This window comes from Bubalus kerabau, chromosome 5, assembly GCF_029407905.1.
Source record: "Bubalus kerabau isolate K-KA32 ecotype Philippines breed swamp buffalo chromosome 5, PCC_UOA_SB_1v2, whole genome shotgun sequence".
Classification (NCBI taxonomy): Eukaryota; Metazoa; Chordata; class Mammalia; order Artiodactyla; family Bovidae; genus Bubalus; species Bubalus kerabau.
Window position 1 is genome coordinate 50,273,313 of NC_073628.1, and position 27,726 is coordinate 50,301,038.

The following is a 27,726-nucleotide window of genomic DNA, read 5'->3' on the forward strand; positions in this document are numbered from 1 at the left end:
AACAGAAGTTGTCCTTTGTTTTTAGAAGCTCATTTGGCTTAACCAAAGTTCAGGACTGAGGACCCACCTGCCATATATTGATACTTTTTCACATGGTCTAAAGAACGTGCCATGCTTTCCCTTCTCCAGGGACCCAGCTTTGCCCATAGGTTGCATCTGCTGTCAAACACCTCATTGTCCCTTGCTCCCCAGCTTCCCCCTATACTTGGACTTGGGATTGGGATTCTGTGGCAGGTATTCTTTCTTTCAAGGGAATAAAGTCTTTCTTTTATCAGCTCAAATCTTTCCTTTCTCCTGGGAGCTCATGTTTTCCTAAAACAAAGTATCTTTCCTCATCTTCATCTCCCTTCTCCCAAACCTACTACCTCTTATGAGAGAGGTAGTTGAGAGAACCCAGTGGTCCTTATCTCAGGACCCGCCCCACTGGGCATGGTCCAGAAAGGGCAGTACCATGCACAGCAGTGCTGAGCCCGGGCCAGCAGACTCCTGGCAACTCACCAGGAAATCCAAGAGGACTTGCTTCCATGGGGACTGCAGAGCCCTCTTCTGAGGAGGTACCTATTTGCTGCCTGGCTATCAGGATTGGGGTCTTGGCTTCTAGAAAAGAGGAGAGAGAATCCATTTTCTTGCCCCACTCTCTGTTCACATGAGAGGACTTTTTGCTGGGTCCCCGTATCCCATCTGCAAATTCCCTTAATAAGGGGCACCCAACCTCCAGGATCTAATGCCTGATGATCTGAGCTGAAGCTGATGTAATAGTAATAGAAATAAAGGGCATAATTAATGTAATGCGCTTGAATCATCCCCAAACCACCCCTGGTCCATGTAAAACTTGTCTTCCACCAAACCTGTCCCTGTGTGCCAAAAAGGTTTGAGGACTGCTGCCCTAAATTGAGGAGAAGTAGATGGCAACCCACTCCAGTATTCTTGCCTAGAGAATCCAGTGGATACAGGAGCCTGGTGGGTTGCTGTCCATAGGGTCGCACAGAGTCAGACATGACTGAAGCGACTTAGCATGCATGCATGCCCTCAGTTCAGTTCAGTTCAGTCACTCAGTCATGTCCGACTCTTTGCGACCCCATGAATCACAGCACACCAGGCCTCCCTGTCCATCACCAACTCCCGGAGTTCACTCAGACTCACTTCCATCGAGTCAGTGATGCCATCCAGCCATCTCATCCTCTGTCGTCCCCTTCTCCTCATGCCCCCAATCCCTCCTAAATTGGTGCTAAATAGTAGGGAGGTGTGGGGGGAGCAAGAAAAGGCAGAACCAACAGTTTGGCCTTTAACTCATATCTGTGAACTGTTTAGCTAATTATAAGGTTATTTAAAATAAGGGAGAAATCATCTCAGTTGTGAGTGATGATTTAAAAAGAACAAGAAAGAAAAAGAGAAAAAATAAAAAGAACAAAGAGACTGTCATTAATGAAAGAATATTCATGCCTGGAAGAATTCCCTCTGGCTACCAGGGTATCTAATCACAGGGAAAGAGTCTTACTTCCCCAGATCAAAGGCTAGAATGCAAGGAGCAGTCAAAGAGGAAATTGGAGCTAGAGAAAGTAGAGCAAGGTGCTTAAATGATGCCTTGCACATGAGAATGTTGATAACACAGTTATCTGAGCATCTTGCTGTTGTTGCAACCCTGAGTTATGTGTCACTCTAAACTTCCATGACACATATGTTTCTACAGTCATTCTCTTGGACCTTAGAGGATGCTGGAGGATATTGGTCATTGGCTGTCCTGATAATCCTCTGCTCTCAAATTGTGACAATCTTAGCACCAGACTCTTGTTCAGATCATTCAGAGTTTTAAAAGTGGGCAACCCAGAGCATGAAGCAGATTTCTTTCAGAGAAGCAGGATTCTGCTCAAACCACTTCCAAGCCCACTCAAACCCTTGACAAGGCTGCCGAGTCTGCTAGCTCGGAACGGCGTGGTCAGCAGATTTGACCAGTGTTATACCTCTGTCTGTCCCACAAGCTGGCCACGAGAACCCAGGGGAGTCAGGGCCCAGAACACTGACTTGTAATAAGAGGGTAATTATGACTCTGAAAATCAACCACAGAGGGAAGGCTCTCTCTTGGTAAAGCCTTAAAATTATATGTATTTCATAAACATGAGCTGGAAATAGCAACCACCGTGGAAAAGAACTAGCCTAGTCCCACTGTGACCCCTGTGCTTCCAGACCCAGTGGGTCGGCAGCAGCCCAGGGAGCACCCACAGTCTGAATATGCGGGTCTCAGTCCTCAGAGTCTCATCCTGCTCAGCTGAAGCCTGTGACCAGAAAACACAGTGCAGCTAAACTATAATTTGGCAAAGCAGTGTGGCAACCAAGACTGCCAGGCAGAAACACTCATTCAGGTGGCTTTCATAAGACTGAAAACTTAACTCTTTTTTAAAAAAATATTTATTTATTTTTAATTGATTGATGATTGCTTTACAATATTGGTTTGATTTCTGTCATACATCAACATGAATTAACCATAGGTATACATATGTCATCTCATTCTTGAATCTCTCTCCCAGCTTCCACCTTTTCCCACCCCTCTAGGTTATTACAGCTCAATCTTAAAATGAGAAGTTGATAACTTTCAGTGATAGAGTCCCATTTGTATTTCAGTTTGTTACTATGTCCTTGACGCTGTGGTAAGCACTTGTAAGTGCTTCTGCGCTGAGATACTGTTCTCACCCAAATACTCTTGTTGTTCAGTCACTAAGTGTGTCTGACTCTTTGCGACCCCATAGACTGCAGCACGCCAGGCTTCCCTGTCCTTCACTGTCTCCCAGAGTTTGCTCAAACTCATGCCCATTGAGTAGGTGATGCCATCCAACCATCTCATCCTCTGTTGTCCCCTTCTCCTCCCGCCTTCAATCTTTCCCAGCATCAGGGTCTTTCCCAATGAGTCAGCTCTTTGCATCTGGTGGCCAAAGTACTGGAGCTTCAGCTTCAGCATCAGTCCTTCCAATGAATATCCAGGGTTGATTTCCTTTAGGATGGGCTGATTTGATCTCCTTGCTGTCCAGGGGACACTCAAAAGTCTTCTCCAGCACCACAGCTTGAAAGCATCAATTCTTCTGCGCTCAGCCTTCTTTATGGTCCAGCTCTCACACCTGTACATGGATCAGTGGTATTCTTTGCTCCCCTCAATTCCCATTTTTCTGATGAAAAAGTAACCAGCCCACTGTCACACAGCTGGTAAGGTCGGGAAGCCAGGACTTGATACCTGTTTGTGGAACTCCTGCCCCCTGCCCCCTGCCCCCAGACTACACTCTTAACCTTTGTTGCTCAAAATGTGTTCCAAGCAACAGTAGCAGCAGCATCACTGGAAATGTTAAAAATGCAGCATCTGAGAATAAATCAGAATCTGTGTTTTTAACAAGATCCCTCGGTGATATAGTGCTTTATCTCTCTGTCTCTGAACTGCCCTGAACCGCCCCTGCCCCCCCCCACCAAAAGAAGCAAGTTCTATTCTGCTTTTGCGTGTTGAATATAGTATTTCTCAAACTCCACAGTGCCTCTGCACCACCTGAGAACCTGATTAAAATGAGACCTTGTTCTAGAAGACTCTCTTGCTTGTTAAGGAGAAAGGAAAATCTGTTGACTTGCCCCGGTCATTCTTTGTCCACGTCAGAGGAACCTTCTGCTAGGTCACTGAGTTGTATTTTGCAAATTCCTGAACTTACCACCAAAAAAATAAAAAATAATCAGTGAAAAGTTTGGAGAAAGAAAAAGATCCAGACCTACAAATCAGAATCTCAGAATCTGCAAGAGTAGAATTCAGGCATCTCTGTTTATAACAAGCCTCCAAAGTCTATGCAGTTCTGAACTTGAGAACCACTGACATTTGAGAATCCCAATAAATTCTGTATTTGCCAGAATGTGAATCAGTGAATTCCAGGAGACATAGGACATTCAGAAATTGAATGTCAGGTGCACAGCCTGCATTTTGTAATAACTGCTTTAGTGTAAAGATTGAACTTTGTTCCTCAGAAGTTTGGGGTCATCCTGAGCTCCCTTTCAAAGGTAAAAGTAATAGTGTGTACCTTCCCCCTCTAAGCAACATGCACGAGGCAGCAAGTTCCCAGATGTTGTAAATAGCTGGGCACAGAAGCATCTTCAGTTACAGGGTGACCTGTGCTACTTTGGGTGATGTTTTGAGCCCCTAACTTGTAAATGTCTAGATTAATTCAGTCTATCAAGCTCTAATCAATTGCCTGACTTGTGCAAAGCCCTGTGTTAAGTTCTAGGATCCTGTTGATGTCTCTGTGACCAACGGATCCACTTATGCAGCCTCCCTCCCTTCATGACGGGCTTAAAGGAATTGGACAGGTTTCCTGGGTGTGCTCAGTCCACTGGCCCACTTAGCACTGGGGGACAAAAAAGCCAGGCTCCAAGATAATATACTGTGGACAAATTTGACTAAGATTTGAAGCTTATGAGGGGGAAAAGTTTTTTTTTTTTTTCTGGGTGTCTTTCTTCTAAATACTGAATTAACTTTCTGGGGATTACTTTAGAAAAACCTCATAGTAGTAGCATTAATAATATTTTATTGATCCTAATAGAAAAACTCAAAACCCTAAAGCACTCAAATTTTGTGCAGACACAAAAGAACATGCTAGAGAGTGAAATGTTACAGTGTGCTTAATGTTGTTAACACAGTAAGTGTTTCTGGATCCTCAAGGAAAGTATTAGAGGCTCAGCCCAACGTATAGTGTGAGAATTGTGAGCCAGCTTTCCTTGGGAAAGTTAGAGAGCTCCCTTTCAAAAGTTTTCATCTCATGAGGTCTGAAGGTATTGCATGGGCCCTGCTTGGGGAAAGAGGAGAGTCTGAGTGACTTCAATTTGAGGGGGTGAAGTAGAGACAGAGGCCGTAAGCCACAGCTAAGCTCACTCCATTTTTGGGTGGTACCCCACATAATAATGTGGTCAGCAGTTTTCTCAAGCTTACTGAGACTCACATGGACAGAAGTTTCAATATTTCCCAATAAATAGCCTACATGCATGTTAAGTCACTTCAGTCGTGTCTGACTCTTTGTGACCCCCTGGACTGTAGCCCGCCAAGGCTCCTCTGTCCATGGGATTCTCCAGGCAAGAATACTGGAGTGGGTAACCATTCCCTTCTCCAGATACTGCCTACAAGTTAGAGTTCAAACAAACAAACAAACAAACAAAAAAACTCATGGCTTTCCATTGTTTGATTATGAGCAAGAAAAAAGAAGCTGATTTCTGAATCCATTCTAATTACAGTAATTACAACAATAAAGCACCTAATGTTTGTGGGCTTCATTGTGGTTGATGAATCCAGAAACCTCATTATCTTCTATGAGTGGGTATGAGTGAGGCTTAATTATCGATAAAAACGGAGGTTCCTAGAGGTCAGGCAGCTCAGCCGATGGGAAACAGCCAGAACTTAGATGTGTACCCACCACATCACCACCCCCTCCCCAAATCATAAAGTTCCTGGAGTGTCTAAATGCAGTCCATAACTGAGCAAGCATAGTGGTCGATGCTGACTTCAGATCCCAAGTGCTAGTTGCACATTTGCCATTATTTCCCTCTTTGTGCAAAAGGCAGATGTTTCCTTATCAAGGAGCCAAAACCGAATCAGGATAATGTTCACCTCCACCAAGCGAGTGGGGCAGAAGGTGGAAGTCACCACTTGGATGAACCAGGTCAGAAAACAACTACTAAGTCAGAGTAAGAAATGATCTTGATTATTTGCCTACACGGTCCAAATTCACTCTATAATTGCTCAAACCATTTCTATTTATTGCATGTAATAGGTTTTGCCATGTTCTTTGTGCAAGGAAAGGAGAGGGCATTTTAAGTTCTTCTGGGTGCAGATTTCAAAATCATCTGTGTCAGCTATAACTAGTATCGAAAGCAAGAGCATAGATTTGAGGCAAGGCTTTAAAATACACTTCTCATTTCATAAGGATTTGCGAGGTGAAAATTGTGCGTTCTTTTTTTTTTTTTTTACATGTGTATCTCAGTGCTATCAGGACAATTATCTTATTTTTTTTAATTTTTTATTTTGTACTGACGTGTAGCCAATTAACAAACAATGTGATAGCTTCAGGTGAACAGCAGAGGGACTCAGCCATACATATACATGTATCCATTCTCCCCCGACCTCCCCTACCATTCAGGCTGCCACATAACATTGAGCAGAGTGCCACGTGCTATACAGTAGTAGGTCTTTGTTGGTTCTTGTTATTTAGTTGTTCAGTCGTGTTCAACTCTTTGCGACCCCATGGACCGTCACCTGCCAGGCTCCTCTGTCCATGGGATTTTCCAGGCAAGAATACTGGAGTGGGTTGCTGTTTCCTTCTCCAGGGGATCCTCCTGATCCAGGGATCGGACCCACATTTCTTAAGTCTCCTGCATTGGGAGGTGGGTTCTTTACCACTAGCACCACCTGGGAAGCTCCTTGTTGTTTATCTGTTTTAAATACAGCAGAGTACATGCCCCTCCTAAACTCCCTACCTATCCCTTCCTCCCATCCCACCCCTTACAACCAGAAGCTCATTCTTTTATATGTGGAATCTAAAAAAGAAATGATACAATGAATTTACTTACAAAACAGCAACAGACTCAATTATCTTTTTTAAATCTGGAAAGTGGTATAAAGTGGCATCTCCCACTTGTTAACTATGTAACTTTGGGCAAATAATCCTATGTAAGATTCAGTTCCCATTTTTCAAAATAATGGTACTTTCAGCATAGGGTTCTTATCAAGTATTAAGTGAGATAATGCATGGAAAGCTCTTAGCGTTTTTCCTAGCATGTAAGAAGCTGATGTTCTTGCTAATAGTTTCCTTATTTGATATTTTCCAACCCAAGAAAAAAGAATCCATTCTTTTGAATAAAACTTTGAGGTTATCCTCTGAATTTTTTCTTTCATGTACACAAAAGTGTTAAAATATTGTTTGTGATCAAATAATGCCTGGCCATCTTTTAAATTCTCTTCCCTCTATTTGTGTTTTATATATGGAAATGCTTTGGAAATGCAGAAGCTTTAATATGCTGTTATCTTCATTATGATTATTTGGCTCCCTGAAGGGTACCTGATGCTGTCCATCTCCCTGCATCTCAATGGCTCCCTGGAGAGTTGTGGGAAGCCTAGTAAGTGGCAAGTTCTAGCTTAGTGACAAGTTCCAATGCCAATACAGTCTTGCAGAAATATTTGAGAATCTGAAAGTCTGGATTCAAGTTCAAATTCATCACTTACTAGCTGTACATACTTGAACAAGCCACTCATCTCTCCAACACTCCCAGGGAGTTAGGGTGTTAATGGAGCCTCTTATTTTCTTTCAAGGAATTATTGTGATCCTTCATAGAATGACAAAGTGATTTTAAGCCACTAAAACATTATATCACTTAATATCATTATGGCAAACTTGCTGATATTATAAAAAAATATTATTAATAATAATAGGGCTCAGGCCATGATAATGAGATCATAAATAATACTTTGTTAGAATGAGTTAATTTTATTAACAAGCCACTTTCACAAAGGCTTAATAGCAAATATAACTTTTCTTTCATTAAAAAAAAAACCTGACTACTTTTTAAAATCCAATTGCTTTTCCCTTTCAGCACGTTAATGTAAAAATCTCTCCAAATTTGAAGTTCTGAAATCTTCCCTGGTGGCTCAGATGGTAAAGAATCTGCCTGCAAGGCAGGAGGCCCAGGTTCCATCCCTGGGTCAATCAGATCCCCTGGAGAAGGGACTGACTACCCACTCGAGTATTCTTGCTGGAGCCTGGTGGGCTACAGTCCACAGGGTCGCAAAGAGTCCGACATGACTGAGTGACTAACACTCACAAAAGCAAGATATCTTGCAAAGGGCTCTGCTTCTCTTGTCCCATGGATTTGAGATCAAGAGAGCAGATCCTGGAGAGTTTGCTTCTGTCTTTAATAAACAGAGAAATTCAGATAGAGAGTGAAATGAAGTGTGACTATTAAACATGCAATTCAGGAGAAAACTGAACAATGCAGGACTCTGGAGCCAGACTGCTGGGGTTCAAGTTCACTCTAGTTTCATGACTACATAATCTATTTCTCTGTACCCCATCTATAAAATTGGAATAATAAATATAGTCCCTTTATCGTAGGCTTGTTTTGAGACCTAAATGAGTTAATACAAGTAAAGTGCTTAGAACTGTCCTTTGTTGCTGTTCAGTTGCTCAGTCATGTCTGACTCTTTGCAACCCCATGGACTGCAGCACGCCAGGCTTCCCTATCCTTCACTATCTCCCAGGGCTTGCTCAAACTCATGTCCATTGAGCTTCTGATGCCATCCAACCATCTCATCCTCTGCCCCCTCTTCTCCTCCTGCCTTCAATCTTTCCCAGCATCAGGATCTTTCCCAATGAGTTGGCTCTTCATGTCAGGTGGCCAAAGTATCAGAGCTTCAACTTCAGCACCAGTCCTTCCAGTGGACATTCAGGCTTGATTTCCTTTAGGATTAAATGGTTTGACCTCCTTACTGTCCAAGGAGTCTCAAGAGTCTTCTCCAGCACCACAGTTCGAAAGCAACTGTCCTTGGTCCATAATAAATGTCACTAAGTGTTAGCTACCATCATCATCATCACCTTCGAAATAGACATCTAATTTTCTCAGGTGCAGAACAGGGCTTCTCCTTGTGCAGGATTTGTAGTGATCTCTGTGCTCATAGGTGGTGTTTTTCCGTCCTTCTATCCCTATCCCCAGCTGTGCTGGTAAACCAGTTCTCTAAAAATAAAAGCCCTGATCTGAGTGTTTGCTGATTTCTGTGGTGTAACTCTTCCCAGCCTGGCTGGCATCAGGCTACCAGTGATTTAATAACTGTCTGCCAACTTCCTGAACACTTAAAGTCAGCACCCCGAACCGTAGATGAGCCAGCTCCAGCGCGCCACTGCTGATGGCTTAGACACATGGTGGCAGCGAGGAGGTTAACCAGTGAGGCTGGCGGCCGCATAGAGTAGCGAGTAGTGCTAAGTGACGAAAAGCGGGAGGAAATGTGTGGGAGTACAGCGGTGCCCTGGAGGGCAGGCCTCGCTTTAAATTCTTATTGCCCAAGGTCAGAGACGCCAAATCAAAAAATCAAACCCATGACCCTCCATAGAAGCCAGTTTCCATGATAGTCAAATGCCCCTTATTTTCGGACAGTCCCTCCTTGCCCCTCCCTGGCCCCCACTTACTTCTGCTATAGTTTGAGAAACAGCCAGAAGCTTGTCAAATAGGAGCTGGAGAGGAGGAGTCCTAACTGGGCTGACCGCCTTCCCCATCCTCATCATCGCTGTGCTTTGCAGATTCCTGGTTCTCCTGCCCCTCCCTTTAGTCTAAAAAGGAACTGAGTTCCTTCTCACAAGTCACTCTCCCTCTAAATGGCATGCCACCCTCACCAAAGGCTAGCCAGGTGACATAAAGAAGCATTTTTTCCCAGTTACAACTGCTTTCAGCAATCCCCACTTCCCTTTAAGTGAACAATTTCCCAAACTGGAGAAAAAATTGCCCCAAGTCAGCAGCATAATTTGAAGCAAGCATCCTGCCCACAGACTTCAGGCCAGCTCTCTCTGGACACAGGTTGCATCAACAGTGATCTTTCTTTATAAATTAGTTCTCTGATGTTTCGTTGGTGTTGCATTCAAGAGTCTTGGGTCTCTCTCTGAGCTTCAATCTCTGGTTCTCTGTGATTCTTATTGTCAGGGAGGCTGGGGCTACACAGATTCCTTCTTCTGTGAATGTGAAGATGTCTCTCTTGCCTCTTCCACTTGCCTCCTGAAGATATCTTTCTCCAAATTTATGAGCATCCACATACAGTCACGATGTCCTCCTGTACGTGAGAGTTCTCTGGAGTGTGGAGTTATTACGGAGAGCATACGCTATTTCAATCTACAGATTATTAATTATCTTACACCTGCAGAGATCAATCTACAATATTCCACTATCAATCACTGACCACTGGGGGAAGCAGAGATTAACCCAAGAGTGCTTCTAATAACAGTGAGGATGGTTATTTGTGGACTACAGTAAATATGATGTGCTCATTGCATGCTGAGACCCACACACTTCTTCTACTACCGCCCAATCCCCCATGTGCTAGAAACCAGGTATTCACCCTCCCTCTGAACAGGGGATAAGGGTCATTACTGTGGAAATTGACCCACTCAAGGATACTGACACAGTATCATAGTTGACAAGCCCCACTGATATTCTCAGAGCTTCCTATCAGATTTCTACTTTTCTTCCACCCCATTCTTCAGTATGAACTGATAAGCCAGGATTATCAGACAAGGAATGAAATCCTCTCATTTGGAAGATAGGGACTGTCTTAAGATTCCCCAGAAAAACAGAAGCTATAGGATAGATGAATGGATAGACAGATGATTGATGGATAGATATATAGATTATAGATAGGTATGGAGGGAGAGAAACAAACAGAGAAAGAGAGAGACTGATTGATTTTTAAGAAATTTGCTCATAGGATTGTGGGACTGGCAAGTCTGAAATTTATGGGGCAGGACAGCAGGCTAGAAATTCATGAAGAGTTCATTTTTCAGTCTTTGATTTGAAATCCTCAGAGCTGGAAATTCAGCCAAGATTTCTGTGTTGCAGTCTTGAGGTAGAATTCCTTCTTCTTAAGGCTTTCTTTTGAATAGGTAAGATCCACCCACATTATTTTTCCAATAGTCACGTATGGATGTGAAAGTTGGACTATAAACAAAGCTGAGCACTGAAGAATTGATGCTTTTGAACTGTGGTGTTGGAGAAGACTCTTGAGAGTCCCTTGGACTGCAAGGAGATCCAACCAGTCCATCCTAAAGGAGATCAGTCCTGAATATTCATTGGAAAGACTGATGTTGAAGCTGAAACTCCAATACTTTGGCCACCTGATGTGAAGAGCTGACTCATTTGAAAAGACCCTGATGCTGGGAAAGATTGAAGGCGGGAGAAGCAGACAACAGAGGATGAGATGGCTGGATGGCATCACTGACTCAATGGATATGAGTTTGAGTAAACTCTGGGAATTGGTGATGGAGAGGGAGGCCTGGTGTGCTGCAGTCCATGGGGTCACAAAGAGTCACGACTGAGCACCTGAATGGAACTGAACTGAAGCCACATTATATAAGATAATCTGCTTTGTGCATGCATACTAAGTTGCTTTGGTCATGTCTGACTCTTTGTGACCCTATAGACTGCAGCCCGCCAGGCTTCTCTGTCCATGGGATTGTCCAGGCAAGAGTACTGGAGTGGGCTGCTATGCCCTCCTCCAGGGGATCTTCATGATCCAGGGATTGAACCCACGTCTCATTATGTTTCCTGCATTGGCAGGTGGTTCTTTACCACTAGTGCCACCTGGGAAGCCCAATCTGTTCTACTTAAAGCCAACTCATTGTAAATATTAATCACATCCACAGATACCTTCAAAGCAACATCCAGACTAGTGTTTGACCAGTAACTGGGCACTAGAGCTTAGTCAACTGGACATAGGAAGTGTGCCTTCACAGAGACCAAACCTCAGAAACAGATAAAAGCGACTTGGAAGATACTATACAGGGAGAGTGCTTCATTAGCATATTATTAATATCTTTAGGGAAATAAGAGAAGATAGTATAACCTCAAAACAGGAGCCGGATGTTATGTGTTTTAGGAAAATAAAAGCTCAGTGAACAAAGTAAGAGCCTTTGGAAAAATTCAGCATATATGAAAATGTCAATAAAAGTTTCAAAAGATGATAAACTCAGAAAGTAAGGCAAAACCCCACAGAGGTGTAATTTAAGAGAGAAAAATAAAATTAAAGAAAATCCAAAAGATCTGACATCCAAACCATAAAACTTCCATAAAGATAGAACAGAGAAAATAAAGGAAAGGAAATCATCAATGAAATAAAGAAAATTTCCCAAAGTTCTTACGATTTACACCTTGTAAGAGATCCCACTGAGTACCCAGGACTGGTTGAAGTAAACCCACATGAAAGTGTACATCATTGTGAAAGCTCAGAAAACTGAGAGCAAGAGAAGGCCTTCCAAACTGTTAAGAGGGGAAAAGAAACCAGGTCACACACAGGAACCAAAATGACTTTGGATTTCTCAAAAGTAACACAGAAGGAATTGCTTAGAATCCCATACATAACTTAATTATCAAAAAAAAAAAAAAGTGTAATGATGGAGTAAAAATACGTTCAGCTGTGTGAGGTCTCACTTGACCTCATGCACACCCCTTCTCAGGAAGCTGCTGTGGAAGAGATCTAATGACATGAGCACAGTATCTAGATAAAGTCCTACATAGAGACATCCTATCTTTACAGTAGCAGTGTGGTGGGGAAAGCATCTTCCTTCGCATCCTGATCTCTGTTCTTGGGATCTGTTCCCTGGGTGTCTTTTTACCCTTCTTACTATCATTCATGTATGTGGTTAATTAGATGAATTTTTGTGGACTAGCACGAGCTACAAACCATTACGTGGCATTTTTGTGGCAAGATGTGTTCCAAGTTCAAAATAACCAATTTGCTAATCATCTTTGGAATTTGGACCCTGTTCAGAGGAATTAGGAGGCCACGTTATGGCAGAGTCTGTGCACGCTGAGCAGCAGCAGCAGCATCCATGGCTCACGAGCTCCTCTGTTTCTCCAGGTTATCAGTGTACTTGTCTCTCCCAATTCACTGGGAGAAACTGTGAATCTGAGATCACAGCCTGCTTCCCAAACCCCTGCCGGAATGGAGGCTCCTGCGACCCCATAGGAAACACTTTCATCTGCAGTTGCAAAGCTGGACTCACTGGAGTCACGTAAGTGAGACTGTGCAGTTAGTCTTTTTCTACACTGCCTCTTCTTGGTAAGAAAACAAAACTAACTGGGGCAAAATATCCACTACTGATAGGATGGGCAAAGGGTTAATGCCTGTACATGAAGAGTGCTTACCAATGACTAGAATGTTATCAGGGAATATCTCTGGGGAGTGGGATTATGGGGAAATTACATTTTTACTTTATTCTTCTCTATATTTTCAAAAAGTTATATAAGTACTATGTGTTATATAATCGGGAAAAAATTCTTTTAAAGAAAGTCATCTATGACCCTAATGTTTCCAGGATAATTCTGAGACAGATATGCTATGCATTTCCCCAGAACTCATCAACTGGACTCTACTACCTAGGGTTTTATGATCATCCTGAGAAACTAAAGACTTACCTTTACTTTGAAAATCTTTTATTCCCCCAAGAATGAGGGAAATTAAAGTGTTAGCCAAATGGAAAGGGAATGTTTTCAGTTCTGAGTAAAACACCACTTTAACCATCCTTGATGGTTTTAGAAATATATATATATATATATATATATATATATATATATATACACACATATATATATATGTAAAATCTCAAGCAAAGTGATATTCTAATTACAGATCAGTCTTATGTATTCATTAAAGCAAATCTCCTGAGGACTTTACCAGGAAATACTTAGCTGACTTTAAATCGTTGGATGTAATTTAAAGTAATAAAGCTGCATTTATTTTTAACTACTCTGTGATTCTGACTAATTTCCAGCTGACCTGGCCTCAGTCTGTTCACATTAGGGACGTTTGACTACATTTTAAAAGGTGGATTACCAAAGATATACGTGATCGGACCTTTTAAAATGAACATGTCAGAACAACTGCAGAAGTAGAGGACAAGGAAGAGGAAAGACTATATTCTTAAATAACGTTAAACTCAGAGGAAGACTTACATGTTTGCCTATTTTAACTATACTCAAAGCAAGTCATGGATTGCTTTAAAGAGAATAAAGTTGATTTATTTCTCTTTAGAATGCTTTAACCATTTTCCCCCTGGTAATCTGAGTTAGCATTAGCCTTTAACAGAAACACAGGGACTTCCCTGGTAGTCCAGTGACTGAGAGACCACCCTCCCCAGCAGGAACCCCAGGTTCCATCTCTGGTGAGTTAACTAGATCTCACATTAAATAAATAAAAATAAAATTTAAAAACCTAAGCATAGAATCTGGAAGATAAACATTGCTACCTATCCCTCCACCCACCACCTACATATGCCCCATTACCCTAGCTTCCCAGAGAGACCAAAAATTACTGTGTTCATTGGAGGGAAATGTCAGAATCAAAAACTTTCTCCTCCTGGGAAACTCTATATGGGGTGTCTAGGTTCACAGCTCTTTATCTGCAATTCTACAATCCCCAAAGCTCTAAGAAGTAAAAAGATTGAGAATATAATCATGGCAAACATTTGCTGGCAAAACCAAGCAAACCATTCCAAGGCTATTCTAGTCTTTATTTCCCTCATTTAGTGTGACTATCCATATGTTTCACTGTAGAAACACTGGTATATTTGGTGATAGGTCCTATGCCAGTTTGTGGGATGGGGTGGGTATTTTACATAATATGAAAGACACGTAGTGTATGTCATTTCTAAAATTGCAAAATTTTGCATTCTGAGATCCATCTGGCCCTGAGCATTTGAAGACCAGTATGTCTTCAACAGCATTTCTGGTTTCTTTTTCCATGCCATCTCTTCTCTCCCAGGACAGCCCTTTCCTCCCCACCCAGCCGGGCAGGTTCAGAGTACAGGAGAGATGGCATTGGCTGGTTGGTAGGAAGTGATGAGGACGTCCTAGGGCCCACGCATCTCCCGTGTACCCTGCATCGCGTCATTTCTGTGTTGCTTCAGAGGCCCCTACAGGGGCTTTTTACTGTTCTGAAAGATGTCCGTGTAAGAGCAGATGCACGCCAGCCCTGCTGTTTAAGAGGGGGCTTTTGTGTTCTGTTGCAAAGGTGTGAGGAGGACGTCAACGAGTGCGAGCGGGAGGAGTGTGAGAACGGCGGCGCCTGTGTCAACGTGTTCGGCTCCTTCGTGTGCAACTGCACGCCGGGCTACGTGGGCCAGTACTGTGGGCTGCGGCCGGTGGTGGTGCCCAACATCCAGGCCGGGCACGCCTATGTGGGCAGGGAGGAGCTGATCGGCATCGCCGCGGTGCTCCTGGTCATCGTTGCCCTCATCGTCCTCTTCGTCGTTTTCCGCAAGAAGGTCTTCCGCAAGAGCTACTCCCGCAACAACATCACGCTGGTGCAGGACCCCGCCACGGCTGCCCTGCTCCGCAAGAGCAACGGCGTGCCCTTCCGGAACCTGCGCGCCGGGGACGGCCGCCACGCGTACCAGGAGGCCGGGCCCCCGCAGGTGCCCGTGCGCCCCATGGCCTACACCCCATGCTTCCAGGGCGACTCCAGGAGCAACCTGGACAAGATCGGGGATGGGCTGGGCAGCGAGCCCCAGGAGATGACCACCTTCCACCCCGAGTCCCCGCGCATCCTGACGGCTCGGCGGGGCGTGGTGGTGTGCAGCGTGGCCCCCAACCTGCCCGCTGTGTCCCCCTGCCGCTCCGACTGCGACTCCATCCGCAAGAACGGCTGGGACGCGGGCACTGAGAGTGAGTCCGCAGGAGGAATTCAGCAGCATTGCTTCCACTAGTGTTTAGTAGAACTTTGGGAAGGGAGAGCGACCCCAGAGGCACAGAGCTCTCCTTAGGGCAGGCCCTGACACTGAAGGTTCACACCAGCTCTGAAATATTGCTCTGGTTCCTATCCCCATTTACAGATGGGGAAAATGAGGCTTAGAGAACATACATAAGGTGCCCACCATCACGGAGTTCGTAAGAGGCTGTTGGTATTCCAATCCAGGGCTGCCAGCCTCTAAAACCCATGTTCTTCTCATAACAACATACTCTTGGCAATAAACCAAGCAGGGTAGCCACATATGCAATATACAGGAAGTGTGCTCTGGAAGGTCAGAGGGGAGTATTTCCAGTCTTAGGGAGAAGACTTGAGAGGAGCAGAGGGACACTGGAGCTGGACCATGGTGGATTAAAAGTCTAGTAAAAGAAAAGTGTTCTACATAGAAGCACCCACAAATTCGGAAGAAGAGCAGGTCCTTCTGTTTGGCTGGAATGCAGGGTCCAGGAGACAAGCAGGAAATGTGGTCCAGGCCAGATGCTAGTGTTTCCCTCTCCTATTGGCCTCCTGGAACAGAATTGTAGGCAAAAGGAAGACCCACAAGTGCAAAGACCCTGGGGTGGGAAAGACTTTAGTTTATTGAAGAACATAAACAAGGTCAATGTAGTTGGAGCTTGGTGAGCAACACTAATGCAGAATTTTAAGCAGGAAAGTAGCACAATATAATTTCCATTTTTAAACGATGGTTCAGACCAATCCATGGAAAAGAGACTAAGCAGAAAGTAAGCGAGAAGGAAGCAGTTAGTTGGCCTCTATGAACATCTAGGCGAGAGGTGGTGATTGTTTTCCCCGCTCTAGTATCAGTCAGGCAAGCTCTGTTGTATCCTATGACTTTTCATCAGGCCTAGTGGCTTTATATTCAAGCAGCAATAACACCCTGGGTGGCTGGAGTTTCCAAAGGCTGGGGATACAGTACTCTGATATATGTTGGAGCAGAAGCGGGGGGAGGCTGGTTTTAAATGAAGGTAGAAAGCACCTGTAGTCAAGGAGATAAAGGGTTCCTCCATGGAGGAAGGGGGCATGCCTCCTGGTGTCTTTAAGCTTTGGCCACCTCATGCCAAGAGTTGACTCATTGGAAAAGACTCTGATGCTGGGAGGGATTGGGGGCAGGAGGAGAAGGGGCGACAGAGGATGAGATGGCTGGATGGCATCACCGACTCGATGGACGTGAGTCTGAGTGAATTCCGGGAGTTGGTGATGGACAGGGAGGCCTGGCGTGCTGTGATTCATGGGGTCGCAAAGAGTCAGACATGACTGAGCGACTGAATTGAACTGAATAACCTATTACAAGATGGTAGGAAAGACTGAAGGCAGGAGGAGAAGGGGACGACAGAGGATGAGATGCTTGGATGGCATCACCAACTCGATGGACATGAGTTTGAGTAATCTCCAGGAGTTGGTGATGGACAAAAAAGCCTAGCGTGCTGCAGTCCATGGGATCGCAAAGAGTCAGACACGACTGAGCGACTGAACTCAACTGAAGATTTGAGAGGAAACTGTCTGAGAGGGGCTTCTAGAAGCAGGAAGCAGCTCAGTTAGTGCAGAGGACACAGAAGGGGTCTCCTGAGGGGTGTCTGGCTCTGTTGTTTAGGAGGAAGGCAAGGCTAGAAGTAAAAGTTTGGATGCCAACTACACTCCAGATGATTGAATCTCTGAGAGTGTGAGTTCACCAAGGGAGCAGGAGCTAAGAGTATGCTCAATCTGGACCACTTGCAAATGCCTGCGTGTGCGAGGTAGGCAGGGGTTAGGGCCAGGAAGGGAAACACACCGGCCACAAAGAGACAGCCTCCTTTTACTTAGCAATGAAAAGTGGGGGGCTTAAATAAGTGGAGGAGTGCAGAGAGGAGTTTCTGCCCAGCACTGTGTTCACCAGGGTGGGTCACCTGGCATCTCCTCCCTCCCATCAGCTGTGTTCACGGCTGAGCCTGGTGCCCACTTTGTGCTTTTCCAAGGCACGTCTTGTTTTCTGCGGTATGGCTGCTGATAGGTGAATTTCTCCCTGGTGTCTCTCTCCACTTAGATCAGCTGTTTATCAACTGATTGTTTTGCTGTGGCTCCAGCATCTGGTGGCAGAGGCCACACTGCAGTGCCTGCTCCCACCACCACCCCATGTGGAAGAAACAGTGATCCCTCCAGTCACAGAGAAGAACAACCATTCCTGAAGCACGAGGCCCCTCTCTTGGTGCCGTCACACTCTGTAATGATTGGAAGTTTTCCTGCTGATCAGTTCCCTCCCCCTACTTCGGAACGTGACAGCTTTATTTCCAGACTCCACCTCAGGCCAAAACTCAAGCAGCCCCCTAAAGTATTGCTGAGTTTTTATGGAATACATTTCCTCCTTTGTTAAGCAAGGCAGCGCTAGCTGGCGAGACAGTCTCTGAGCGACTAATTCATTTTTCCCTTGACAACTTGGAGATACGGGTTGTTTTCCATTGCTTCCTTAGTCCATCAAATAAGACAGTAGCCCTGTAGTGTGTGTGTGGCTGTGTGGGTGTCTGTTGGTGTGTGTGTGTGCAGGCTGTCTTTGTGCGGCAAAGAAAGGGGAAGTGTGTGGCTAAAAGCACGTCCACACCACCGACTGCCCTCCTGCCAGAGTGCCGCGTGCTGCCATTCCCAAAAAGTGGTGTGACGCTGCCCTCTAGAAGGCGACACGGAAAACTTCACTCACTCCCCAGAGATGAAGTTTGGAGACCTGTAATGATATTCTTGCCTATAAAATATTTATACCCCTATTTTAAAAATAATCTCACTTAACCTGGTGTTGACACCACATTGGCCCATGCAAATGATTTAAATTAACTCTGAAGGGCAAAACCCAGCCCACTCCATCGTCCCTTCACTCCTCACTCAGTCGCTCCCCTTTGAAGACAGAGCAGTGACTTTCGGCTGTCAGCTATTTGGAAGCTCATTTGCCACGGGTTAAGGGTTTCGAATCCATAATGTAAATCTCTTGATTGACAGACCTTTGCCCCCGATGGCACAATCAATTTTCTACTGTGTGGCTGAATTCTTTTCTGTAAGCAGATGAAAGCGCCCCAAGGAGTGAACTCTGGCAGGGGACAGGGCTGGAAATATGCACAAGATAACCAGTGTCATTTCTGCTTTCTCTCTGGCTGTCCGCGAAGACAAAGGGGTTGATGACCCAGGAGAAGTGACCTGCTTTGCAGGCAGTAATAAAGGCAGCAACTCGGAAGTTCAGTCCCTGAGTTCCTTCCAGTCGGATTCGGGCGACGACAATGGTAAGAAGTCCTGGGATTTGTTTCCCCTGGAGGACGGTGTTTCCTGTACAGCAGCCGCTGGCTGAAGGGAGGGTGATGGGACCTGTTTCGTTTCCTGACCTGATCTTGGACTTCTGCCCATGCTCACAGCTTTTTGGTCAACTCACCAAAAAGTTTTGGTGAACTTTGGTGTTTTTGGAAAACACCACTGTTGGGTGTTTTCACAGAAAAAGCAAAGCTCTCATTGAGCTGCCCCAGCTGTGAGCAGGTGCAGAAGGACACGAGGTTCCCCCAGACCTCCAGCAATGTGTCCTCTTTGATTTGGGTCATGATGGAACCACCTTCTCCCAAAGAATACTCTCTAGCAAACTGTGATTTATTTCCTTTTTTGTTTTAACTTGTGATGATGTCTTCACTCTTCACTCTACATCCAACCTCCGCATCATTAGAAATTCGTTCAGAGGCAAGACCTCCTTCCTGTAGAACCTGCTTCCCAGAGAGGCAGTGCCTTCATTCAGCTGAGAACCCCTTATGATCGTGTCGGGTGTGAGCTTTTGGAGACTCTAGTAGACATGATACATCCGCTCCTTTGAAACACTAACATGCACCCAAAATGGTGCATCCCGTCCCATGTGGCTCATGAGCCCCACTGACTCCACAGCCGCCACCTCCACTGCCTACGAGCCCCTGCTTACGGAGAGGGCATTAATTCTGGACTCAGTCTTCTGACCTGAGGAACCAGGCTTGGAGACTGGGTTGATCCCCCCAGGAAGGGGAGGGGAGCAGAAATGGTCATGAAACAGTGAGAATTTACCACATGGTGGTGAACCAAGAATAATTTCCAGTAGTCATAAACAGACAGGCAACCTTATCTTAGTCTATACCTTATGCTGTTTTCCCATTTGTCAACAACTGGTAAAAATGGAATATGTATTAATGTATGGCATCATTCAACCCTAAACCCTTGCAGAGTCTCTCTTGAGCGCTGACTCCAACACTGGGCATTCTGTACCATGAAGTACAAAATGAAAGCAGCACAGTCTTTGCTGTCCCCCCACTCCCACCCCACAGGTAAAGATAGAAACAGGGGAGCCCCAAGACCATAACATCAATCACGGAAGTAAAACTCTCTGCTTTCCCCACCACTACCCGTAATCCCTCCCACTTCCTTCCCAAATCCCTGGCCCTCCTGAGAGGTGCAGAAACCGTTGGGCAACAAGCCGCGCTGACAGCAGACTTCCTCCAGGCTATCTCAGAAGGTCAGAGGCAGGTCTCCAGATCCGGTTGCCTTGGTGTTTACCCCCTTCTTCAGCCCTACCAGAAGAAGAGCTGTCTCTGGTTTGTGTTTCACCTAGAGGCACCCAAGGACACAGTGTTTCCATCTCCGCACTGCAACTCCAGTGACGATGTCCGATTGACTACTTTCACAGTCTCTGCTTCATGACACACTTGAGCTTTCATGCTTAGCATTCTAGGCTGGTCCATTCTAGCAGGCTTCCTAAAGTGGTAGGAATTTTATTCCAATTAGTATTGTTTTTTCCTCGTTCTTGTTTTTAAATTATGAAAGTATGATAACACATTTATAGGAGACTTGGAAAAGACAGAACAAAATTACAGATAATTTCACTATATATTACAATTTTTTAAGTAAATTAAGATTTTTAGTTGGAGTTTCAATATCAAACTCTCAAAAGTTAATAGAATGAATATACTGAAAAGTAGAAGGATACAGTGGACCTTGCTAGCTTGGATGGTAAAGAACCTGCCTGCAGTGAAGGAGACCTGGGTTGGATCCCTGGGTTGGGAAGAACCCCTGGAGTAGGTGACGGCAACCCACTCCAGTATTCTTGCCTGGAGCATTCCATGAACAGAGGAGCCTGGCGGGCTACAGTCCACAGGGTCTCAAAGAGTCAGACACAACTGAGCGACTAACACACACATACAAAGTAGGCCTGAAAAGCACCATGAACCAATTCAACACAATTAAGATTTATACAATTTTCACACAATTCAGTTCAGTTCAGTCGCTCAGTCATGTCCGACTCTTTGCGATCCCATGAATCGCAGCACACCAGGCCTCCCTGTCTATCACCAACTCCCGGAGTTCATTCAGACTCACGTCCATCGAGTCAGTGATGCCATCCAGCCATCTCATCCTCTGTCGTCCCCTTCTCCTCCTGCCCCCAATCCCTCCCAGCGTCAGAGTCTTTTCCAATGAGTCAACTCTTCACATGAGGTGGCCAAAGTACTGGAGTTTCAGCTTTAGCATCATTCCTTCCAAAGAAATCCCAGGGCTGATCTCCTTCAGAATGGACTGGTTGGATCTCCTTGCAGTCCAAGGGATTCTCAAGAGTCTTCTCCAACACCACAGTTCAAAAGCATCAATTCTTCAGCACTCAGCTTTCTTCACAGTCCAACTCTCACATCCATACATGATCACTGGAAAAACCATAGCCTTGACTAGACGAACCTTTGTTGGCAAAGTAATGTCTCTGCTTTTCAATGTGCTATCTAGGTTGGTCATAATTTTTCTTCCAAGGAGTAAGCGTCTTTTAATTTCATGGCTGCAATCACCATCTGCAGTAATTTTGGAGCCCTAAAAAATAAAGTCTGACACTGTTTCCACTGTTTCCCCATCTATTTGCCATGAAGTGATGGGACCAGATGCCATGATCTTCGTTTTCTGAATGTTGAGTTTTAAGCCTACGTTTTTACTCTCTTCTTTCACTTTCATCAAGAGGCTTTTTAGTTCCTCTTCACTTTCTGCCATAAGGGTGGTGTCATCTGCATATCTGAGGTGATTGATATTTCTCCCGGCAATCTTGATTCCAGCTTGTGCTTCTTCCAGCCCAGCGTTTCTCATGATGTACTCTGCATATAAGTTAAATAAGCAGGGTGACAATATACAGCCTTGATGTACTCCTTTTCCTTTTTGGAACCAGTCTGTTGTTCCATGTCCAGTTCTAACTGTTGCTTCCTGACCTGCATAATAGTAGGATACAAATTCTATTCAAGTTCCCATGGACTATAAACTAGGAGACACTGGAATATATCCAGGGTCATAAAACAAGGTACAAAAATTTGATGGTCTAAAGATTTTGAAGTCAAACAGAGTCTGTTCTCTTAATCACTGTGGAATTATGTTAGAAATCAATATCAAAAGATATTTGAAGATAAGCCATATGTTTCCAAGAGTAATATGACATTTACAAAAAGAGGTCTTTGACTTAGCCTTCTACCGACTGGTTTAAGCCTAATCACCTCTCCAAAAGCTTCTGGTATCAGATGCTAAGGCGACCCAGATGGGCACAGAAATCTTCTCCCCATTTTCTGACTATTTCAGAGGCCAAGCTCCCATCAACACTTTGCGGGTGGGAGCTGGGCCTCGGGTCGTCCCAGGCTGCCCTTGGCGCCATCTGAGGGTGAAACCATCAGTCCTGCAAAGGTCGTCGTCCATCACTGGCATTTGGCTCAGAGTAGCACGGCTGACCAGCAAGTAATTATCCCTGGGAATAGTGCGATCTTCCTCGGAGCCTTTGGGAGTTACTAATGAGAAATTAGTATGAGCTTATGAGCCTCTGCCTTCCTAGATTGATTTCCCTGGGCCACGAGATGTGAATTTATGGCGTGGCAATTCCTGCCGACCATGCCTTTCAGGAGGACTGGCCCTAGATTTGCTGCTGTTTCCCTTCCTCTGAGAACCCCAGGGGATAAGAGTGTCCGCTGTAGTCCAGTAGGTGGACTGTGGGAAACTCTGGGTATTTGCGGGCTGTACCTTTGTTGTTGCTGTGCTGTTGTTAAGAGTGTATGTTTAGAAGACGTAACTAACCTGAGACTGTCCTTCTCCTCCCTCCTGTCGTCTTTCCTGGCCACAAGCATCCATAGTGACTGTCATTCAGCTTGTCAACAATGTAGTTGACACTATAGAGAATGAAGGTATTTACTGTTTTCTTCTGTAGCATTTCTTTGGGCAACTACCTTTTTAGGAAATACTGCTTCCTTGTTACTTTGAAAAAGGGATGATTTTATTTTATTTTTTTCAAGTATAGTTGTACAGTATTATATATGTTTCAGATGTACAACATAGTGATTAATACTTTTTGAAAGTTATACTCCATTTATAGTTATTATAAAATATTGGCTATATTCCCTGGGCTGTATAATACATCCTTGTAGCTTCTTTATTTTATGAACTAAGGGTGATTTTAATCAGCTGGCAACAGTAAAAAGGTGGTTTCAAATGAGACACTGAATGTCTCTCTCTGAATTAGAGTGAATTTTACAGTTTTGAAAAAAAATCCAGCTCATAATTTTTTCAATATGTGAGATACTCTTTTTACAAAATCTCTTCCCAGAGAAGAATATCCACTTAGTTGAAGTCCAGATTAATACTAAGTTCATTCTTACGTTCAACATGATTGAGCACCTACCATGAGCTAGGGATATTTAAGAAATCATTCAAAGCTACAATATTATGGGGATTGATTTCAATTAGTAACTTTCATTAGTGATTTAAAACTATTAGGGCCTGCTATACATGGGTTTTTTGTTTGTTTGTGTTGTAAATAACAACAGGGAGGAATAGGAGCATTGTTAAAAGTCATCTAAAATGCCCTGTTGTACCCTCTTCACATGCCTTGGACTGTCCGTTTCACTTCTCCCTTTGTATTTAAACAGTGTCCGTCATGGATCAAGGACAGAACTTCAACCGAGGTGACACTGGCACGCCCCCGCACCAGATGTTCCTTATGCGTTAGGAATTCCTGAGTTTGCTCTTACCCTGTCCGTCTCCCTCCATCGTTTCTGAGTGTCTTTGACCTGACTTTTGCATGTTCCAGGTGTCTTGTGTGCTCGGCACTAGGGGTGAAAACCCCGCCCACATCTCCCTCCCCAAGCCTCTCCCTTCCCCAGTCATTCATTCATTTGCACGGGTATCTCCCGCCCTCCTGCGGTCCACAGAAAGGCTGGTGCATCTTGCCTCTTAGAGCATGTTGCCAGCCTGGGTCTGCACTTAGCCTGCAGCTAGAAAGAGGGCGTGGAGGGGAGAGCCTTCTAGAACTGTGTTTCCACAGCGTGCCCTTGCTCACCAAGGCTGAGTGGGAGACACGGCAGCAATCAGGCGTCCTCCTCAGAGCTGCCGCTGCCTGTACCCCCAGGGCAAGAGCAAGGCTGGGACTGAGAAGGACCCTATAAAAAGCATGGGGCTGTGCCTGGCTTCTTAGCTGTCTCCTGGGCATTGAAAGTTGCATGCCAGGTCCCCTGCCCGCGGCTTTCTGCGCCCTGTGCCCAGCGCCGCCCTGGAGGAAACTAACTGCCCCGGCTTCCCTCTCACAGCCTACCACTGGGACACGTCCGACTGGATGCCTGGGGCCCGCCTGTCCGACATAGAAGAGGTGCCCACCTACGAGAGCCAGGAGGGCACGGCTCCACCGGGCAGCGCACGGGGGCTGGAGAGCGACTACTACCTGGGGGGGTACGACGTGGATAGCGAGTACCCGCCGCCGCACGACGATGACTTCCTGGGGCAGGACCCGCTGCCGCCGCCGCTGCCCGAGGACTTCGCGGACCAGTACGACGGGCTGCCACCCGCGCGGCCCGGCTCGCTGGCCGGCACGCTGAGCCCGGGCTGCCGGAGGCGGCCGCAGTTCCACCCTAGCCAGTACCTCCCTCCCCACCCCTTCCCCCACGAGACGGACGTGGGGGGCCCGCCCGCCGCCGGCGAGTTCAGTACTTTTGCTGTGAGTGTGAACCCGGGCACGGAGGCCGCGGCGGGCCCCGCAGACGGCGTGGCCCTCTCCTTGCACAACTCCCGGGGCCCCTCGTCCTCCGACGTGTCGGCCAGCTGCGGCTTCGACGACTCCGAAGTGGCCGTGAGTGACTATGAGAGCGTCGGGGAACTCAGCCTCGCCAGCCTCCACATTCCCTTTCTGGAGACCCAGCAGCAGACCCAGGTGTAGAGGGGGCGTCGAGCCCGCGGGCTGGCACAACGCGCAGAGACCGGCTCGGCTCCCGCTCCGCACAGCAAACAACGTGGTATTTTCAGCTGGAAACTCCTTCCCCGTACTGTCACGAGCAAGCTCGACTCCGCTTGGGTGAAAAGGAAAGGCTCAGAAATTGTTTCTGAGAGGTGACCCATCACCCGGGCAGCACGTGCCTGCCTACATGACCCAGAGGTGCACCGAGTTTTTCAAGGGGGTATCAAGCTCAGCCGTGACGTTAGACGGCCCTCTGTCTGCTTTGTGCAGTCTTGTGCCCTGGGAAGTGTTACAGCGTCGGTCTGGTCCTTGCAGTATTAATACCTGGCAGCAAGCCAAGAGGCTTTGTTGCATGTAATTTTGAGCCAATGGGGGGAAGTGAAAATAGTAGTTATGACTGTTGGAAAAGTTAGTCTCTTAGGCAAAAGAAAAGAGGAACGACCATTATTAAATAAGAAAATGGGCTGAAGCCTTTCAAATCAACTTTTTATTTTTTTTAAATAAGCTACCCAATTTTCAGCTATAAAGTTAGGTTTGGGTAACATGTTTAGTATGCTCAGTTATTTTTGTTTGTTTGTTTGTGTTAAGCATCCAAAATAATATAGTTATATTTTATGATCATTGAGAAAGATATCAATGAAGAGGAATACTTGAGATATCTGGGTCCCATTTTGTAAGTTGAGGGGAAAGTTAACATTGTGCAAACATTGGAAAGAATGTGATTATCAGTCTTTGTGTTTTCCAGTAAATATTCTTGGCTGTAACTACAGTTTTAACATTGAGGCAGAAATTGGCCTTTGTTCTGAGAATCAGGAAATAAAGAGACAAAAAAAGGAATATTTTAGTACATTGTTCCCTAAAATGAGAGATATTGAGAGATTTAAGCAGAATTCACAAATTCAAGGAAAAAAAGAAAATTTAATACTTCCAAAGTTTTCAGCTAGATAATCACAGTTCTTGATAATGCAGATAAAAGGTGTGTGTTTTAAATTGGTAGCATCATCACTATAGATGCAATTTTGTTTTTTAAAAAAAGGAGAAGAAAGATTAGTTATTGTGTATAAATTATAATAGTGTGTGTGTCTGGGCCTATGTACAGATATGTGCTTGCACTCAGTAAGGCTGCTCTTGAGGAAAAGTGACAGGAAGGTTTTAGGATACAACCTGTGTTAAAAATCCTGCCAGCAAGGCCAACCTTCCAATTTCTCTGATCTTGATGATATTAGAGAAACACCAAATGCCATATTTTTTTCCGATTCAGTTAACTTTATTTTGGTATTGCTGTTTATATTAACTTGAAGCAAAACTGAGCTTTTTTAAGGAAGAAGACAGAACAGTATTTTGTTATAATTTTTCAGAACTAAACTCTTATTTGAAAAAAGTATAAAGTTTCATTACACCCTGCCTTTTGGTTCTCCTGTCTTCCGACATGCGGGCTTTGACCTTGAGTTTCCAAAATTGCCAGGAGAATCATCTGACTGGAAATACAGTAACTCGAAGCTTAAAGGTGATGAGCTGAGTTACTTTACTCTTTTGCTTCAGTCGGCTCATGGGCATGTGCACAGAGGCCATGGTTAAATAAATGCATATTTGCACTCTCTGCATATGAGCGAATCTCTGTGTCCACAGTTTCTGGTGACATACGGCGTTGGTGTGTCTCATCCACTCAGACGTATTTTTCAGTTGTTTCACTCATGTTCAATCCACTTCTTTATAGCAGTCAGTTTTTCCAAAAGTTTGTGGTTAAAACAAACAAAAATTCCTTTTCATTCTCAAGCTTCCTGAGTAAACTGTACACTCATACATTTCACAGATTTTTCAGCTTTTCTCCTCTTCCTATCTCTTAGTCAGACCTACTCATGGAAACATTATCCGCACTGTGGTCTTGAAATAAATGAATTTCACTAAGGCTGCTTGGGAGAAAGAAATCTTTGGTATTTTCCTTATGTAAGAAACCCATTTGCAAGAATCACAGAGAAAATGACAAACTAATGGTCTAGAATAGAATCGCTGCTACACTTTCTATGATGCAGTGGCATAAAAAACAATCAAAGTAAAACCAACAATTCATTTCTTGCCCCAGGAAATATTAGAAGGAGATTAATGCCGATGAGTCACTCCTGCTTGCACAGCATACCCTCCAGGCAGAGTGCCCTCGGAACCCAGTAATGAAGTAATAAATAGATCCTAATGCTGTTGTGAAGTCACCCAAGAAAATTGTGCCCACTCTTGGCTCTGACCTGTATAAAATACCTCTTTCTTCAGGATATCTTCCCCTGGTTTTCTGCAGAGTAGCTCTGCAGTTAAATGTATCCCAGACAAGTGTGTTATGTTTTGATCAATTACCTTTAAACACATGATATCTTTTCACTTTCTGGATAATTAGCTTTTCCTGTAGATTCTGAAATGGTTTGCAGCCAGGCCAAGATGGAACTAGGTGGGGTGACCAATGATTCAAGAGCTGGAAGGGTCCTTAAGATCTGCTTATCCAATCCCCTTATTTTATCAAAGAGGAAACATACCCAGAGAGGGGAAGGGACTCACCCAAGCTCACACAGGAAGTTAAGTAGCTGAACAAGAACTAGAACTCATCCATTTGACCAGTATTCTTTCTATTACTATTATTCACCACTAACCTGCATGGGGCATGGTATCTGCCTGCTTCTGCTGGAGCTTTTGATTTCACCCCAATCCTGCTTTGGGATATACTAGAAGAGAGAACTCATGGAGAGTATTTCTCTGGAAGCCTCATGATCTTAGGTTTTTTTTGCAGCCCCCATAGGAAAGGTATATTGACAAAATTCATACATTTCTTTGGGCATCTATCAAAATTGCTTTTACCAAATGAATGTTTTCTAAAATGAGGATGGAATGCTAGTTATAAAATGAACTCAAACTGATCAGTAAGTACAGTAAAGCTCTGATTATATTACCTACCGGGTCCATTTGTTTTTCTTTTTTCTTTCCTCCCAGCCCTGGTATTTATGCCTACCCCATTCACCCTGATGAACCACATGGGAAAGATTTA

General features: G+C 44.8%; 1 protein-coding gene across 1 annotated transcript in view; it reads left to right on the plus strand.

Moving 5' to 3' along the window:
* FAT3 (FAT atypical cadherin 3) overlaps nt 1-26,302 on the plus strand; it is a 694,359-nt gene extending 668,057 nt beyond the window's left edge. The window contains exons 24-29 of the mRNA XM_055581629.1: nt 12,620-12,773; nt 14,771-15,423; nt 18,631-18,744; nt 22,600-22,659; nt 23,401-23,436; nt 24,058-26,302. Of these exons, the coding sequence (XP_055437604.1) occupies nt 12,620-12,773; nt 14,771-15,423; nt 18,631-18,744; nt 22,600-22,659; nt 23,401-23,436; nt 24,058-24,680 (1,640 nt within the window). The 3' untranslated portion in view covers nt 24,681-26,302. The remainder of the gene's footprint in view (nt 1-12,619; nt 12,774-14,770; nt 15,424-18,630; nt 18,745-22,599; nt 22,660-23,400; nt 23,437-24,057) is intronic.
* Nucleotides 26,303-27,726: the final 1,424 nt, after the last annotated feature.